This window comes from Nesoenas mayeri (assembly GCF_963082525.1).
Source record: "Nesoenas mayeri genome assembly, chromosome: 3".
NCBI lineage: Eukaryota > Metazoa > Chordata > Aves > Columbiformes > Columbidae > Nesoenas > Nesoenas mayeri.
In genome coordinates, this window is record NC_137544.1 from 3,076,299 (window position 1) to 3,094,070 (window position 17,772).

Below are 17,772 nucleotides of genomic sequence, written 5' to 3' on the forward strand. Positions count from 1 at the left end.
CAGTGCTGGAGTCACCATCCCTGGAGGGTTGGACAGACGGACATGAGGTTCTCAGGGACATGGGGTAGTGGTGGACTTGGTCATGTGAGGATAGCAATTGGACTCAATCTTAAGGTTCTTTTCCAACCAAAATGGTTCTGTGATTCTGTTTTGGTAGAACACTTAACATATAGCATAAGCCATAATATTGCTGTAAATTGCTAGCAGTGTTTGGTCCACCTTAAATCCCTCTGAGAATGATTTTTTCTTATATAAGAACCCAGTAATATAGCCTGAAAATTCTTTATTGCTGTTAGAAGCAAGTTTAGTAGTTGAGTCTACTGACTGACATTCAAGGTGAGTGATTCTTCACTCCAGAATATCCTCCTGTGGCGGGATGAAATCTTGGCTGGATGAACAGTATCACCAAAATCCCCTTAATCTCAGTACAGCCAGCGTGTTCCTTGTGCTCTCAGCTGACCTCGGAGCTGCGAGACACACCGTATGATAACTTTCTTCATATTTTTGTTAACTGTGGCAAGTGGAGCCTCCAAATTTGGTCAGGCCACTCGCCGTGCCAAGCGGTGTACATATGCCCATTGTAAGACACAGCATGTGCCCTGCAGAGCCAGAATAAAAAAAGGATGAGTAGCATAGCGCTATTTTAAAGAATAAGAATCACAGAATCTCAGAATGTCAGGGGTTGGAAGGGACCTGGAAAGCTCATCCAGTGCAATCCCCCCATGGAGCAGGAACACCCAGATGAGGTTACACAGGAAGGTGTCCAGGCGGGTTGGAATGTCTGCACAGAAGGAGACTCCACAACCCCCCTGGGCAGCCTGGGCCAGGCTCTGACACCCTCACCCCAAACAAGTTTCTTCTCATCTATAAGTGGAACCTCCTGTGTTCCAGTTTGCACCCATCACCCCTTGTCCTATCACTGGTTGTCACCAGAAGAGCCTGGCTCCATCCTCCTGACACTCCCCCTTTCCATATTGATCCCCAGGAATGAGTCCCCCCTCAGTCTCCTCTTGTCCAGCTCCAGAGCCCCAGCTCCCTCAGCCTTTCCTCACACGGGAGATGCTCCACTCCCTGCAGCATCTTGGTGGCTGCGCTGGACTCTCTGCAGCAGTTCCCTGTCCTGCTGGAACTGAGGGGCCACAACTGGACACAAGATTCCAGGTGTGGTCTCCCCAGGGCAGAGCAGAGGGGCAGGAGAACCTCTCTGACCTACTGACCACCCCCTTCTAACCCACCCCAGGTACCTTTGGCTTCCTGGCCACAAGGGCCCAGTGCTGGCTCATGGTCACCCTGCTGTCCCCAGGACCCTCAGGTCCCTTTCCCCTACACTGCTCTCCAACAGGTCGTTCCCCAACTTACACTGGAACCTGGGGTTGTTCCTGCCCAGATTCAAGACTCTACACTTGCCCTTGTTCTATTTCATTAAATTTTTCCCGCCCAGCTCTCCAGCCTGTCCAGGTCTCTGATGGCAGCACAGCTTCCAGTGTCACCACTCCTCCCAGCTTGGTGTCACCAGCAAACTTGCTGACAGTCACTCTAGTCCCTCATCCAAATCATTGATGAATATATTGAAACAGGAGCAGAAAGAGATCTGGAGAATTTGTTTTGTTGAAAGGCATCGGGACAGTCAGAGGTGGGGTGGGTGACATTCCTGCTGCTCCAGAGCGTTTGCTCATGGCTTTCACCAAAACAATTCCATCTTCTAAAGAGGGTGGACAGCTCAATACAAATCATTCCTCAGCTTTTTGGGATGAGATGGTTTAGCATTACACACTAATGGTCATGAGAGACCAAACAGAAAAACAGACCTTGTTATCAGAGGCAAAATAAGCAGCAGAGATGACAGGTTGCCCAACAATTCCCATTATAAGGGTCTTCTTTCAGGTGCTCAAGTATACTAGTTTTTATTATTTCAGAAGTAAATATTCATGCTTGGTCTCTGTCTGAAAGTTCTTCCCTCCAATCACCACAGAAGCGATTTCTGGATTTTTCAGTATGAGTTTAGGGAAAGATAAGTTGTTTATTCCTCTTAAAAATTCATGTGTTTTCCTGAGAAACTGTCATGCTTATATATTGTGGAAGAAATACTTGATATAAACACAGTGTTGGCACCGGTGAGAAAAATAAAATGATGGGAATGTAACAGTAGAGCTGAACTGAGCCCTCTATCTGAAATATATGAAATGAACATTTTTACTTCTACAAAAATAATTGGGGTGGCTTCCATTTATTGCAAAGGATACATGCACAAACGAGTACGTTGCACTGCATGGACTGGACTGCACTTTGCAGCAAAGCTGAGAGATAACTGAGCCAATGGAAGTGGTAAAGTCTTGTCAACATAGTATTTATACGTTGAGCATTTCCTTCTGCCCACAGGCAGCAGGAATTTGCCCGATTTTACCATTACGCTGCTTTTGGACCCAGTTTAGTTTCTCGGCATCATTCAGGTCCGTGCCATGTGGAGATACCAGTTCTGGCCTGCAAAGGCTTGGAAGATTCTGCACTGGTTGTTATCGGTGGCTCCATCTCAGTTTGGACCTGGCCATTTTTCATCTCGGGAACATGAGAGTAATGGGTGAATGATTTGAGAAGTCTGCTGTCTCAAACCGCAGAATAGATTTTTACCTTTAGATCACTGCAAGTCAGAACAGGGCATATCTTTTCTTAGCCATCATAAATTATCCATGTGAGATGTACAGTAAAAGGCTGTTTGGCTGCGTTAAAATTGGCTAGACAAACAGAATTTCCATCTCTCTCAATGGCTCCTCCAACACCTAATTAGTTCCCAGATGCTAGTTGAGCAAGATGTCTTTTATCTTTGCTAATGTTATCTTCCTATACCTCCTAAATGCCCCCTGGTGCCATTCTTCACTTTCATCTTGCTTCCCTCAAGAGGAGGCAGGATGGGTGTTCAGGAAGCTCTATGCTCAAGGTCAAGCTTGTAAAGACTGTAGGTCAAGTTGATCCTGTTATACCAGTCAGTATCTGGAGCAAAAGCTTTTGAATCCAGAATTAGATTGATACGACGGAGAGCAGGATACAACTTCCTTTCTACACATGTTCACAGGATCAGTACCTACTAGGAAGAAAACAGAATTGCGGATTTTATTTCATCGTCATTTCCATTTAATACAGTTCAGGACAAATTCTCTCTTCATCATTTCTCATTGCCGGAAGGCGCGAAGAAGTCTGTATAAATCTCCCATTTCAGCTGGCGTAGCTGATTGTTGTGGGCCATGAGGAAGTACTCTTAGATGTAAAATAGTAGGAAATATCAGCCTAAATGCACTCCTGATCCTTCCTAGACCAGTTGAGCATAACCACTTGGGGTACCAGGTATGTTAATAGCCAGGCTCTCGGCCAACTGTGCTTTACCTTGGCAGGTCTGATTTATATCCGAGCCCAGCAATTCTTTCCCCTCTGGCAGGAATGAGTGACCAAACAGCCTCCTTCAAGCTAAATATTTAAGAGAAAAGCATTTCAGAGACAGCAGATCTTCAAACCAACTGAATGGACTACATATGTATGTGCAGCTTTCCCATAAGGCTCGTAAGATGTGTGTCTCGTTAGACTCAGTTTACTTGATTCAGATGATGTGCTGTGTTGTGTGTGGGGGCTTTGTCAACAGTCAAAAGCCCTGACAAAGTCAATTTTGCCCATTTAAAGATGAGAATCAAGATTCTTCAGCTTAGCACATTACAACACCATCTTTTAAGTTTCTATTGTATTTCCTTCTTATCTGCATTTTCCCTGTGCTGTGCTGGAAGAATACACTTCTATAAACAATTCCAGCCAGCCCATGTAACAGCATTTCCACTCTTTGACCAGGTTATGTGTAGTCCCTATCGGATGTTTATGTCTTCAGATTCATAATGTAGTCACGTAGCAGCTTTTCTATCGCAGCAAAGAGCAAAGCGAGTTGTCGAGTCAATGCATTTCACTATTTCTGCTCTTAGATCCATATGCCCACACTATGAAAGACACAGAATTTATACCGACGTAATTCGAACATTCCCGGTTTCAATTTTGCCCAATTTGCAAGAGGCATGCTGTAAAGTTCTGAGGCTAGACAGCTTCCCTGCAAGGGGATTAATAATACTTAGAAATTATATAGCACTCTAAAACCCTGCGCAAGCATTAGCTAATTACGTAGGACTCCAAAGCCCTGTGCAAAACATTAGCTAATCAATTCTTGCAGCATCTCTCAAATGTATCAATATCATTGAGTCCATTGCGCTGAGAGGCAAATGTGAAGAGGAGAAAGTGGATGTCTGGTCCCAGTCCATGATGCTGCTCAGTGGGGTCAGACCTCAGCTACGGCTCCCAGATTTTCCTTGCCAGAATAATTTTTCCCATCTGGCTCATTTTGGATAAACACATGATTTCCAAAAGGAGGTCACCTACATGGAGATGTGGTCAATGGGGCAGAGTCCAGTGGGAGGCTTCTATCTAGTGCAGTGTTCAAGGGTCAGTACTGGGGCTGGTATTATTCAATATATTCATCAATGATTTGGATGAGGGACTAGAGTGACTGTCAGCAAGTTTGCTGGTGACACCAAGCTGGGAGGAGTGGTGACACTGGAAGCTGTGCTGCCATCAGAGACCTGGACAGGCTGGAGAGCTGGGCGGGAAAAATTTAATGAAATAGAACAAGGGCAAGTGTAGAGTCTTGAATGTGGGCAGGAACAACCCCAGGTTCCAGTGTAAGTTGGGGAATGACCTATTAGAGAGCAGTGTAGGGGAAAGGGACCTGGGGGTCCTGGGGACAGCAGGGTGACCATGAGCCAGCACTGGGCCCTTGTGGCCAGGAAGCCAATGGTACCTGGGGTGGGTTAGAAGGGGGTGGTCAGTAGGTCAGAGAGGTTCTCCTGCCCCTCTGCTCTGCCCTGGGGAGACCACACCTGGAATCTTGTGTCCAGTTGTGGCCCCTCAGTTCCAGCAGGACAGGGAACTGCTGGAGAGAGTCCAGCGCAGCCACCAAGATGCTGAAGGGAGTGGAGCATCTCCCGTGTGAGGAAAGGCTGAGGGAGCTGGGGCTCTGGAGCTGGACAAGAGGACACTGAGGGGGGACTCATTCCTGGGGATCAATATGGAAAGGGGGAGTGTCAGGAGGATGGAGCCAGGCTCTTCTCGGTGACAACCAGTGATAGGACAAGGGGCAATAGGTTCAAACTGGAACACAAAAGGTTCCACTTAAATCTGAGAAGAAACTTGTTGGGGTGAGGGTGGCAGAGCCTGGCCCAGGCTGCCCAGGGAGGTTGTGGAGTCTCCTTCTGTGCAGACATTCCAACCCGCCTGGACACCTTCCTGTGTAACCTCATCTGGGTGTTCCTGCTCCATGGGGGGATTGCACTGGGTGAGCTTTCCAGGTCCCTTCCAACCCCTGACATTCTGGGATTCTGTGTGATTCTGTGAAATGCAGATTCTACCAGCTAGACGTTATTTTAGCCCATTCCAGGGATTTGTAGAGGTCACTGGCATCAATTAGATTGGAAAAGCCAACATGGAAAAGACTGGACCCAGCACAGCAAACCGAATTGTAATATTCACTAGAATAACTGTTGAGTGTTTATCAGTGAGGTGTTCCAGCCAACTGAAGGTGGCACAGAGGAAACACTTTAACCTAATATATCATTGAGATGTTATACTGCAGAGGAGGCCGCCTTGCGGAAAACAAGAGGTATATCTACATGATGCTTAGAAAACAAAGGAAAAAATAAAGCATTATTTTTTAATTGCACATTATTGAGGCCTCACGCTCCTCATTGTGTTTGTTCCTCTGGACCAAAGTTAGTTACTCTGGACCAAGTGAGCATGTATTGCTCAATTTCAGCTTCCAAGGCTCATCCATACACTAGGCAAAGCCGGTTAATTCATTTTACAGTTAAAATTATCACAGTAATCACGTATCTAAGAGGTACACATATCCTCATCCTACACAGGATGCATTGCAACTAATTTCTGCAGGCCTTCTGAAATCATGCAGCTCCTTTCACTCTTAGCGCTCTTGGAAATAGAACTGAATTTCAATATTGCTGCTGATAATACAATATTTCGAGTAGCTAATAAAATAAAGGGGTAGCCCTAGAGATTCCCTGCTGGAACACTCAGCGTTGTGAGATTACCTGCCTCAAAGTTGTACACGGAGGATGAATGATGACACAGAAGCAGAAACTGTCACAGGTGTCGAGATATTCTGCGGTATTTTGGACATAATGGATTTTAGAGCGGCCATTGGAAATACAACAGCTTTGCCTAAGTTGCTGAGACACGAGGCAAACTGGAGATTCCAGAGGCCCAAGTACAGGCTGTGAGCTTTTATAGTGCGTATCGAATCAAACAAAGGATGGTGCTATTTTTATTAAAAGCCACAAAATGCTTGAAACCAATACTGTGCTGCTTTACTAATGCCTCCGCTCAGAAAATTAAATGGTTTTATCTAACAAAACCAGTCTTAAAGGGGTTTTTTGACAAACTTAGAAGTTCTCTCAACTTCCATGAACCACAACATTTTCAGCACAACGAGTGTCAGTGGCTTCCAGTCTGTTCCTTCAAGTATTTGGAGGTACAAGGGAATGGTGTTTTTCTATACAGTTCCTTCCAAATTGTCAAGGCACTTTACAAGTATTAGCTACCTTCATTTGAATATAGACAAGGAGACAAACACCTTGAATGTGTTTGCTGTGCCATAATGTCAAATGATTCAATATTTTTACGTACTTTGCCTACATGTAAATAGCTGGCTATAAAAAAAGCTGAAGTAGCCATTATTTCAGAGGGCAGCAGCAAATCAAAGTGCGATGTGCTAAACACAGATGCTTGGTAGTAAGTGAAGAACGACCTCTGTTGTTACACTGGTTGGGTTTATTCTTTGGCAGTCTACTGTATCATCTCCCCCATTGGGGACAGAATTTCGTATTCCTGTGTAACCTCATCTGGGTGTTCCTGCTCCATGGGGGGATTGCACTGGATGAGCTTTCCAGGGCCCTTCAACCCCTGACATTCTGTGATCCTGTGAATTGCTGCCAGTGGAACAAAGAAGTTTTGATAACAGGGAGGCTCTGTTGTGTCCCAGTGCATGGCCTTCAAGGTAAAAAGTGAGAACACTTGCTAAGTTTATACCATCTCTCTAAATGACTAGGATGTCTCTTAAAAATTTGAGCGAGTGGAGAGAAGGGAACGGAGTTGGTGAGGGGCTGGAGCACAAGTGTGATGGAGTGGCTGAGGGACCTGGGGGGTTCAGCTGGAGAACAGGAGCTGAGGGGAGACCTTCTGATCTCTGACTTGCCTGAAAGGAGCTTGGAGCCAGGGGGGTCGGGCTCTGCTCCCCAGGAACAAGCGCCAGGAGCAGAGGAAACGGCCTCAAGTTGCGCCAGGGGAGGTTGAGGTTGATGTGGGGAACAATTTCTTCCCCACAGGGCTGTGGGGCATTGGAACAGGCTGCCCAGGGCAGTGCTGGAGTCACCATCCCTGGAGGGTTGGACAGATGGAGATGAGGTTCTTAGGGACATGGGGCAGTGACAGGGGTGGGTTAATGGTTGGACTTGATGATAGTGAGGGTCTTTTCCAACCAAAATGGTTTTAGTGCTAGAGTTACATTTTTAGTGCTAGACTTAGGTTATGGTTGGACTCGATGATCCTGAGGGTTTCTTCCAACCAAAATGATTCTATGTTTCTATGATAAAATGATTCTATGACAATCTTTCTAACTGTCTGTGCATGGTGTGGGGTCACCTCGCTATAGCAGAGGTGGGACTGGTAGCACTGGGTTGAGCTGCAGACAGCTGGATAACCAACTGGTCTGCTGCAAATGGGAAAAAAACAGGCTTTGATTTGGTGCCATCCATTTTGGTTCCAAGACTGTGTGTCCAGTATCATGCTTTTATGGAAAGCAGTGTTTGTACCAGTTTCTGATCCTATGCATGCAGCGTTCATGTGTGTTGCACTGGCTATTTGTTGGCCCAATACCCACAGCGCAAGTTCTCTAAGCTGCGCCTTGGCGCACACCTCCAGTCTTGGTGACACCAGGAGCAAAACTGCTTCTTGCCAGTATGTGCTGCTCAATCACTGAATTGAGATCCACGGATTGGCTGTGGTTGAAGGGACCTCTGGAGATCCCCCAGTCCAACCCAGCTGCTCATGCAGGGTCACAGAGCAGATCACACAGGTGGGTCCAGGCGGGTTTGAATGTCTCAGAGCAGGAGACTCCACACTCGCTCTGGGCAGCCTGGGCCAGGCTCTGGCACCTCCCAGCAAACAAGTTTCTGCTCATATTTCAGATGCTCAAGTCCAAATACAGATGCAAATCTGCATCCAAAATAATTGCTCCAGTTTGCTAATTCGCTAATATATTTTGCTTAGGATAGCTGAGCATTTTAGGAACCAGTTCTAGAGAAAAAGCATCTGCAAAGCTTGAGCTGCCCATGAAGGACCTGACCCAGGTAATACCACAGCAGAAAGCTGCGTAATTCCTCACGACACAGCTGAGGAATTCAGGGGATTCCCACACCAAGTCATGGTTATGATTTTGAGGAGCCGTCTCAAGTTCAAGCTACAGCAGAAGAGGTTTCAGAGCAAATCAGTGAGCTGAACGGTGGCAGGTCAGTGCATCCAGGTGGTGGCCATCCTCAGGTATGGAAAGAAATTGAATTGGAAATCTCTTACGCATGAGCATCACAGGTAAACTGTGATTTAAACTGGTCCTGCTACTGAAGGAATGAAAAGTGGGCTGCATCTGTGCTTAAGGTATCTTCAAGATAATGCAGCAGAATTATAGACAAGTGAGGGTTGATGTTTTGTGCTGCAGATTGCTTGAGTTATCAAAGTTAGTAGATATACATAGAATAGAGGATTTCAGAGAAGAGCTGATGTGACTTTAGCACAAGAAACTCGTATCTTGCAGATACAATTTTTGAAGAGAGCGGGTGCGTAAAAGGGAGCCAGGCACTGTGGAATAACAGGAATTTTCTCTTCTGAATGAATAACTGGTTATAAGTAGGATGTAAAAGATTCAAATAACTGGACGGTTTTTGCTATGAAAGGAGATGATTGCCAGTAACCTGTCTTGGGAACTCGGGCAGTTCAATACACTCATGAAAGAGCTGGAAAAGATAGACAGACAATAGCGATGTGCCAAAATCTGCTGATGGTATAGAGTGATTCCAAGCAAGCAAAAGCAGACACGACCACAAAAAGTTGCAGAAGAATCTGACAATATCAAATGTCTGGGAAATAAAGCAGCTGCTGGAATTCCACGTCGATAAAAGTCAAGTGCAGACACAATGATAGGGTTTAAATTAGCCCGCGAAAGAGGTCCTGGCGTCATTGCAGATGTTTCTTTGAAAACGTCTGCTCAGTGCTCAGCAGAGGTCAGAAAGGCAAGTGGAATGCTAAGAATTGCTGGGAAGGAGATGGAGAATAAAAGAGAAAGTGTAAGTACACCACTGAATAAATCCATCGCGATCTTCAATAGAGTGCAGTTCCAGTCATCCCATCTCAATGCAGCAGTAAAGGAGAACTAGAAAAGATGCAGAAAAGGGCAAAAAGGCCGACCCGAGTTATGAAGTGTGGAGCTGGAGCCTGTGAAGCTCGCTGAAGAAATGAATGAGCAGGATTAAGGCATAGGTGTAAAATCAAGATTGCTATGGCAGGAGTGAATAAGGAATGACTTTTTGCAGCAGAGGATGTGATGACATGGTCAGGCAATGAGCTGAAAGCAAACAACAGCGAAAAGCTTTCGCATGCTATAATAAATTAGGAAGCATAATATTTTAAACACTGGAAGTACAGGTGGTTTTAAAAAGCAGTAGTGCTGCGGTTCCCAGTGCTGGCTGCAACGTCTTCCTCCAGCTCTTATTCCAATGTACCAGGTTCATAGAATCACAGAATGTCCTGAGTTGGAAGGAAACCACAAGGCTCATCGAGTCCTACTCCTGTCCCTGCACAGGACACCCCACAGGTCACCCCGTGTGTCTGAGGACGTTGTCCAGTCTGTTCTTGAACATTGTCAGGTTGGGGCCGTGACACCTCCCTGGGGAGCCTGTTCAGTGTCCAGCACCTTTGGGTGAAGAACCTTTTCCTCATGTCCACCCGTGGGTTGGCTGTGTCCCCTCCATCCTCTACAGCTGGGTGGGATCCAGGTTCTGGTTTGGTTTGGCCTCTCGTCAGTAGGACCTGCCAGTTTTTTTGGGCAGGATTACAATCAGTTAAAGGATCAATGCGATCCCCTAGTATCATCTCTCCTACGACAAAAACCACAGAAATCCATTGAATTATTTAATTCTCTTCGACTCACAGTGGAATATTGGGAAGAAAAAGATCTAATAGTACCTTAAAAATTTCCTGCACTGCGTAAAAGGTCCCAAAGATTAATTACACTCTGCCCTAATTTGATTTTTCCCATTTCTACAAGCAAAGGCTGCAGTAGCCCCTTCAGCTGCCCCGTGATAATGAGAGGTCACGTTGACTGGCTCAGGAATTCTGAAACAGCGAGGACTAAAAAGTCTGCTAGAACAGGATTATCATCACATTATATCTGCCTCGGCGGCAGGAAATCAATCAAGAATGGGCTGATTTGCATCTGCCAGAGCCAGCACATCATGAACTTCATCATCTTTCCCAGCGATGCTTTTATCTTTGCATCGACACAGTCAGTGCAAGGAAAATATTTTCCCGTTTAGAATCAAAACATTCAAGGTAGCGTTTGGCAGAATGTCAGAGCTTGGGGCTCCTGCTGCTTCTGACAACAGTGCTGGTATCTTTTGCTAATGACCAAAGTACAATATAATGAGTTGTCTTGGGCTTCTGCTTGATTCGGCGTGCAGTGTTTTAATAGACTGTTAGTAATCCTGAAAAGGATAAATGATGTTTATGCCCTCTTGTGGTATGTTATTGAACAGAATGGATTTTCTAACTGACAAAATTAGGCCAATGATGGAAAAATCCCAGGTAAAAATCTGTAACAAATACTATTTTGCACGGTAGAAAAATATCCATCCCTCGAGCAGCATCCTCATGACTCAGTTAAGGGGGAGAAGCCAATTTTACATGCATTTACAGCAGCAAGTAAATGACTAATGCCCATGATGACAGAGTCTGTGCCATCTTTCTGGAGCAAATATAATTTAAGAAGTGCTTTTCTTTGCTAGCAACGTTAGAAAGTAAATGAAATACTGCTTTTTGAACGCAGTTGTGTTGACATCTCTTTGTGTTAGCTGTTGCCAGCATTTTGTGATACATACCTTCGCATTTTTTATCTTCTTCTCTCACACATCTGGCAGTTAAATAATCTGATTCCCTTGGGACAAAGCCTGCCACAAAGATGAAGAATATTGCTTGGTGATTTTACATGGGAAAATAATGCCAGATTCCTGTGAATTTTGGCTTGTTACCTCATCATGTTGAAATACAATTAATTAACTAGTCAACAACCTCCTAACCTGCACTGAGAATTTACATGTAGTGTTGGGAACCCAGGGGCTCCCCAGACAGGTCAGTCACGGATTTTGTATCAATCTTATTACTTCGTTCCTGATTGAAAACTGAATATGGCAAAACATATCTTCCAGACAGTGAAACGACCAGAATAAATCAAATTAATGCTCTACACAGTTCAGCAACTGATCTCTGACTGAGGTCAGCACTGAGTTGTGCTGAGGCAGGATCTAGGAAACCCCGTTGTAGGAAATTTGAAGACTCTCTGGTCCCAAATAATCACCTATTTAAGTGTCATCTAACGCTGTGATGAAGCATTATTTCCATTACATGTTATCTTTCTCTCTTCCTGGCCAGCACGTATGTGGAAGACTGTCATAAATAGGAAGGGAACGATTCCCTTTCCACATCCATGATGAGTACAACAGTGGTTTAAATGAAAGCAGTGGCCTTGGTTAGGTTAGGCTTTAGGACAAACTCTGTAAGATGATGGTAAATATTGGAATGGCCGCCTTGAGGAAACTGGAGGATCTCGATCTCCAGAGATCTTTCAGAAACAGTTAAACACATGTTTGCTGGGAGTAAGGTGGCTATCATTTGGTGCATCACGATGAAAGAAGTTAGACTTGATGATTCTCAACAGGTCTATCAGCTCTGTTTTTGTGATTCTGTGTGATGACTTCCTTTTATAGTTTTTATTTATTAGTATGATGAGAAAACACATATTTATCTGGAAATCTTAAGTGCTAACGCTTTCTTTTTACAGCTGATCTTATTGCCAAACCTGGCTTATAGGAATGGAATTCTATCTACATCCAGTACAAGTGTACTGTGCAACAGTAGTCTGACACCAATTAAAGTGTTTATTGGGTTATCACGGACTTCACTGACCACAAGAAAAGGTTGAACCAGATGATCCTTGTGGTCTCTTCCAACCTGGTGTTCTATGATCCAATGATGTCCCTCCTGAGACAAGAATTGACCCCAAAACGTTGGTGCTTCTCAGTTGCCTTAGAAAAGGAAAATTCAGCAGGAAAAATGTCACGGCAAATCATGTTGAAAAGAAATTTCCTCTGTCGAAAACTTTTCAGGAGTTTCAAATTCAGTTAGGGGATATCAGGAAGAAATTAAAGCCTAATTTAAAATCCTCACCCACATTCCCTCTTCTTTTCTTGCAAAATGATTATTGCACGTATTGGCAAATCTTTCAGAAATGAGCCACAATTTGCCTTAAAAATACCTTTCTGATGATGATGGAACTGCTCTTTTTCGAAGAATGGGTTTGCAAAAGGAGCCCAAATACTCTTATTTCTCAATGACATGAGTGGGGCTAAAAGATTCTTGGCATAAGGATGTTTGGTGTGGATTGCATATGGCAAAGCTGAAGCACCTGCCAGGTGACGTTCTCAGCCATGGCAAGGCAGCTGGTTAGACCTGATCAAGTAAGCTCTGCTGCCTTTCACATTTGTTTTCCACTTCCACTGATGGCACCACATCCCTGCCTGGCGCAGTCAATAAAGAGGACAGAATGAATATGCGGCTATAGCGAATTAAACAAATGAGCCATTAAAACAGGAGGGTGCACTACATCTTCTCACCAACGCCTATTTTGGTGCCCTCAAATGTCTCCTGGAAAAAATAATGTGAGCGCAAGGATAAAGGGCTTTCAGGGATGCGCTGTAGCTGTGGTCCAAGAGCTGAGAGACGTCTGTGTCTCCTGCTGAGCGAGAAACTTATCGTTCATCAGCAGAGAAGCCATCAAACCACTAATGGCTTTCCATCGTTGCTTCTTGACAGGTATTGACGGAGGGCAGCTTTGGGCCCATCACAACAGAAATACGGGAGGCTCCGGAGTTTTATTACGCTGAAGATTACCATCAGCAGTACCTCAGCAAGAACCCCGGCGGATACTGCGGCCTCGGGGGAACGGGGCTTTCCTGCCCTGTTGGCATCAAGCAATAGCCTGTGCTGACTCCATCACCTCCACTTTGGTTGACGAAGACGCTTGAGAGAAGACCGACAACCCTGATAGGTGTTACCGTACAGCATCAGCGCATAGAGATTTAGGAACCCTTTGGGGTGGCTTTCCTTAATCTGAGCGCTTTTCCATTCACCAAAAGCCAAAGTAGAGGCAGAAATTGCACATGTTGGCAAATGTAGCTTCTTGGCCTGTGCAGCTCACAGAGTTTCTTTGCAATCTTGTAATCTGGAGAGACAATAAATTTTTATAAAGTTTGGCTTGAAGTGCTGTTAAAAGGATGAATTAGGGGGGTGGTTGCATCTGATTTGCATAGCTAATGCCTTCAGACACGTTAATTTTCTTGGGTTAATGAATTTGCTTGTGTTATGAGAGCTTTGACTTCTGGAGACATGGTTGGGCTCATCTTAACTATCACAACCCAGTAATTTGATGCCTGTGAGAATGGTGAATTTATAAGATCAGTAACTCTCTCACAATTTCACTTTCATGGCAACACGTAGTATTGCCTATAGTGCCTATTTTCTGAAACAATTTTAGTAAGAAAAAATAAAAATTGTAATGTGATGCTTCTTTTTGACAGTTCCAAAATTGTATCAACACAGAAAGAAATCGATTTTGTTTCCTGCGCTGCAATAAATTACAAAAACAGAGAAGAAAGATGCTGTCGGCGGTGTGTTCCATGGCTCCAAGTATATATTGGGGTACATCTATAAAATGTATAAAATATTATAAAATTCTGCAGGCTGCTAATTAACCACTAGAGTTTTAAATCTGTATTATTGTGCATGACAGTACAGAGGAGTAGAGCTCATATTGACTGAACTGTTAACATAATTATTCCTATGATTAATTATTTGTTCTTCAGTAGGTTGTGGAGCCCCCACCAAGACGTGAGCTCATTCTGGCAGGTGCTGTGCAAACGTCATGTTGGGCGGTCTCTGCTCCAGCACGTGTGCAGTGAAAATAGCAGGACAGACAGAAGGAGGCACAATAAATGTTCATTTTATTGGTGGTGTTCTCAGAGTGGAGACTAAAAGCTACATACCAAGGACACAAGGGATGCGAGCGTTATCCTAAATGGATATGGGATCCTATGCATTATATATATGCTATGGGCTGTGCTACAAGGACAACGAGCTTCAGTAGGAGAGATGGGGATGGGTTTGTCCCACCCATCCAGCCTGATGTTTGCCATACTTCCCAGAGAGCAGATGTGGGCTTGAGCCTCTCCTGTTTCTTATTCTGAAGGCTGTCTTAATCACGAAGTTTGAAGAACACGTGTCATCCATGTGTTCTCTTGGAGATGTGCTTTCTGCAGGGAAGGCTGGTAGGAACCCACCTTGATGTGTTAATTCTGGGCAGCAGAGCACATAAAGATGTTTTTGAGGGCCAGATGGTGGGGACCCAGAGACACAAATCCACAGCATTTCACAGAACCCCAGAATGTCAGGGGTTGGAAGGGCCCTGGAAAGCTCATCCACTGCAATCCCCCCATGGAGCAGGAACACCCAGATGAGGTTACACAGGAAGGTGTCCAGGCGGGTTGGAATGTCTGCACAGAAGGAGACTCCACAACCTCCCTGGGCAGCCTGGGCCAGGCTCTGCCACCCTCACCCCAAACAAGTTTCTTCTCAAAGTTAAGTGAAACCTCTTGTGTTCCAGTTTGAATCCATTACCCCTTGTCCTGTCACTGGGTGTCACCGAATTTCCTTTTGGATAGCTCTGCATAGCACTCCTCACTGTATCTTGGTTTCATGGTTCCTGCTCACCAGCTTTTAGTCACAGAAATATCTCATGAACAACTCCTGTAACTATCCAGCGCACCAGATATTGATCCAAGCTTGGAGCCACTGAAAATGTCCATCAGATAGTTAGTCTTCAGGCTTGTAAATCCACTGCTGAAGCCCTGCCTGCTTAATTCAAAAAAGAGCAGTAAGTCTGCCAGAGAAATTAGCTCCCCATCTTCCCTTGCTGCTCAATCAATGTTTGGTTCATTCCAGTATCAAAACGCAGAGGAAACATGTCCTTTTAGCAGATTTGTACCTGGGGCAAGCCTGAGAGGAGCTACTCAGGACTCTGCTCTGGTGAAACCCCCCTGCAGTGCTGGTCCAGCTCTGGGTCCTCAGCACAGGACACACATGGAGCTGCTGGAGAGGGGCCAGAGGAGCCCCAGGAATGACCCGAGGCTGGAACAGCTCTGCTGGGGGACAGGTGAGAGAGCTGGGGTGTTCAGCTGGAGAAGAGAAGCTCCAGGGACACCTTAGTGCAGCCTTTCTGGACTTAAAAGGGGCCGAGATAAGAAAGATGGGGACAGACTTTAGCAGGGCCTGTTATGACAGGAGAGGGGGTGATGGTTTAAATCTAAAGAAGAGGAGATTCAGGCCAGACATGAGGCAGAAATTGCTTATGCTGAGGGTGGTGAGAGCCTGGCCCAGGTTGGCCAGAGAGGTGGTGGATGAACCATCCCTGGAGACATCCCAGGCCAGGCTGGACGGGGCTCTGAGCAACCTGAGCTGGTGAAGATGTCCCTGCTCATGGCAGGGGTGCCACTGGGGGAGCTTTGAAGGTCCATTCCAACCCAAACTATTCTATGATTCTATGCCCCACAATGGGCCCACATCACACTCAGGATTTCCAGTTGCTGTGGTAACTGATTCCCTGTCCTTAACCTGTTGTGCCACTGAATTGTTCCACTTTTGTCTGATTTCCTAGGCACGAGATGACATAAAATCACAGAGAAGAGAAAAACGAAGTCTTACAGTCATCCTATGCATTTTTAACCTCTACATAATTCAGTGGGATAACTCTTTATTTACTCCAATGTACAAGGCAAGACATTTCATATGTGGAATTATTTGGGTGCTCCTAAAATGCTGCTTGGTTCCCTTCTGTCTGTTCCCCTCCCTCCCCTCCTACTCCATGCTATAGTTACTGTTTTGGAAAGTCCTTGCAGAAAGCACCAGTCTGTCCTGTCAGTTTAGAAATCACCATAGATGGGTCCATTGGTGCTAAAATTGCTCTAGAATTAATGATGGAATTACCGTAAGCTGGAGTTTTGGCCTTGGCCCCTTGTAGTTGCTGCTGAGGGTACAAAATCTATCAGGAATATAATCACTGAAGGTGAAATGTTAATGATTCAGCCTCACAGATTAGGTTTTGTAAGCTGGATTTGGTTTTGCAGGCCACCCTTGTCCACAGCGGCTGCATCAACATCTTTGATACTACACTTTTGATTTGGCACTGTTTGAAATTTATCCGACCACAGAGCTACCTTTTTCTTCTGAGAACACAGACACGGTCTAAATGAAGGAGAGAAAATTAATTCAGAGTTTGATAGGCTTCAGCACTTCTCAAAGATGAAAGCTGATGCAGGACCAGCATCTTAGTCTTCCGAGAGAAGAACATGGTTCAAGATGCAAAAAGGGCTACAGCACCCAGCTTGTGAAGTCAGATATTGCAATGTGCTGAGAAAGTCAGTCCAGGCTCTAGATGGGACTTTCACTGCTCCCCTATCTCCATCACATGTAAAGCAAACCCCAAACCTGCTGGAAATCACTGAGCTTTCCCTCATTGCCCTAGGAAGGATGGCATCCAGAACTGCGATGTCAACACAAACAAATTTTGAGTCTGCATCTGGAGTACCATGTTCAGTTTTGGGGTCCCAGTTTAGGAAGGACAAGGAATTACTGAAGAGAGTCCAGGGAGGGACACAAAGATGCTGAGGGGTCTGGAGCATCTTTGTGATGAGGAGACTGAGAGAGCTGGGGCTGTTGAGCTGGAGAAGAGAAGCTGAGAGGGATGTGATCAATGGATCAATATGTCAGGGTGGGTGTCAGAGGATGGACCAGACTCTGTTCAGTGGTGCCCAACGCCAGGGTGAGGGGCAACGGGCACAGACTGAAACACAGGAGGCTCCATGTGAACATGAGCAGAAACTTGTTTGCTGGGAGGTGCCAGAGCCTGGCCCAGGCTGCCCAGAGCGGGTGTGGAGTCTCCTGCTCTGAGACATTCAAACCCGCCTGGACCCACCTGTGTGATCTGCTCTGTGACCCTGCGTGAGCAGCTGGGTTGGACTGGGGGATCTCCAGAGGTCCCTTCCAACCCTAAACATTCTGTGATTCTCTGATTCTGTGCAATGGATTGTGTGATGTCACGTCCTGGTTTCCCCAGCAGAGCAGTGCTGCCTTCAGCGAGAACATGGACTGGGGAAGATGTCCTGAGGTGTCTGCAGAAGCATCACTGCTCTGAGTGTTGCTGAACAGTGTGTGAAATGCTGCTCCTCATCCTCTTGTGTTTAACTTCTCTGATCAACAGCATCCATGCAGGTTTTTCTTCTCAAATTTTTATGTTCAGAA

General features: G+C 45.4%; 1 protein-coding gene across 1 annotated transcript in view; it reads left to right on the plus strand.

Annotated features, from left to right (window-relative positions):
- Positions 1–13,474, plus strand: part of MSRA (methionine sulfoxide reductase A) — a 296,935-nt gene extending 283,461 nt beyond the window's left edge. Inside the window, exon 6 of the mRNA XM_080342314.1 lies at positions 13,234–13,474. Within this exon, the coding sequence (XP_080198440.1) occupies positions 13,234–13,398 (165 nt within the window). The 3' untranslated portion in view covers positions 13,399–13,474. The remainder of the gene's footprint in view (positions 1–13,233) is intronic.
- Positions 13,475–17,772: the final 4,298 nt, after the last annotated feature.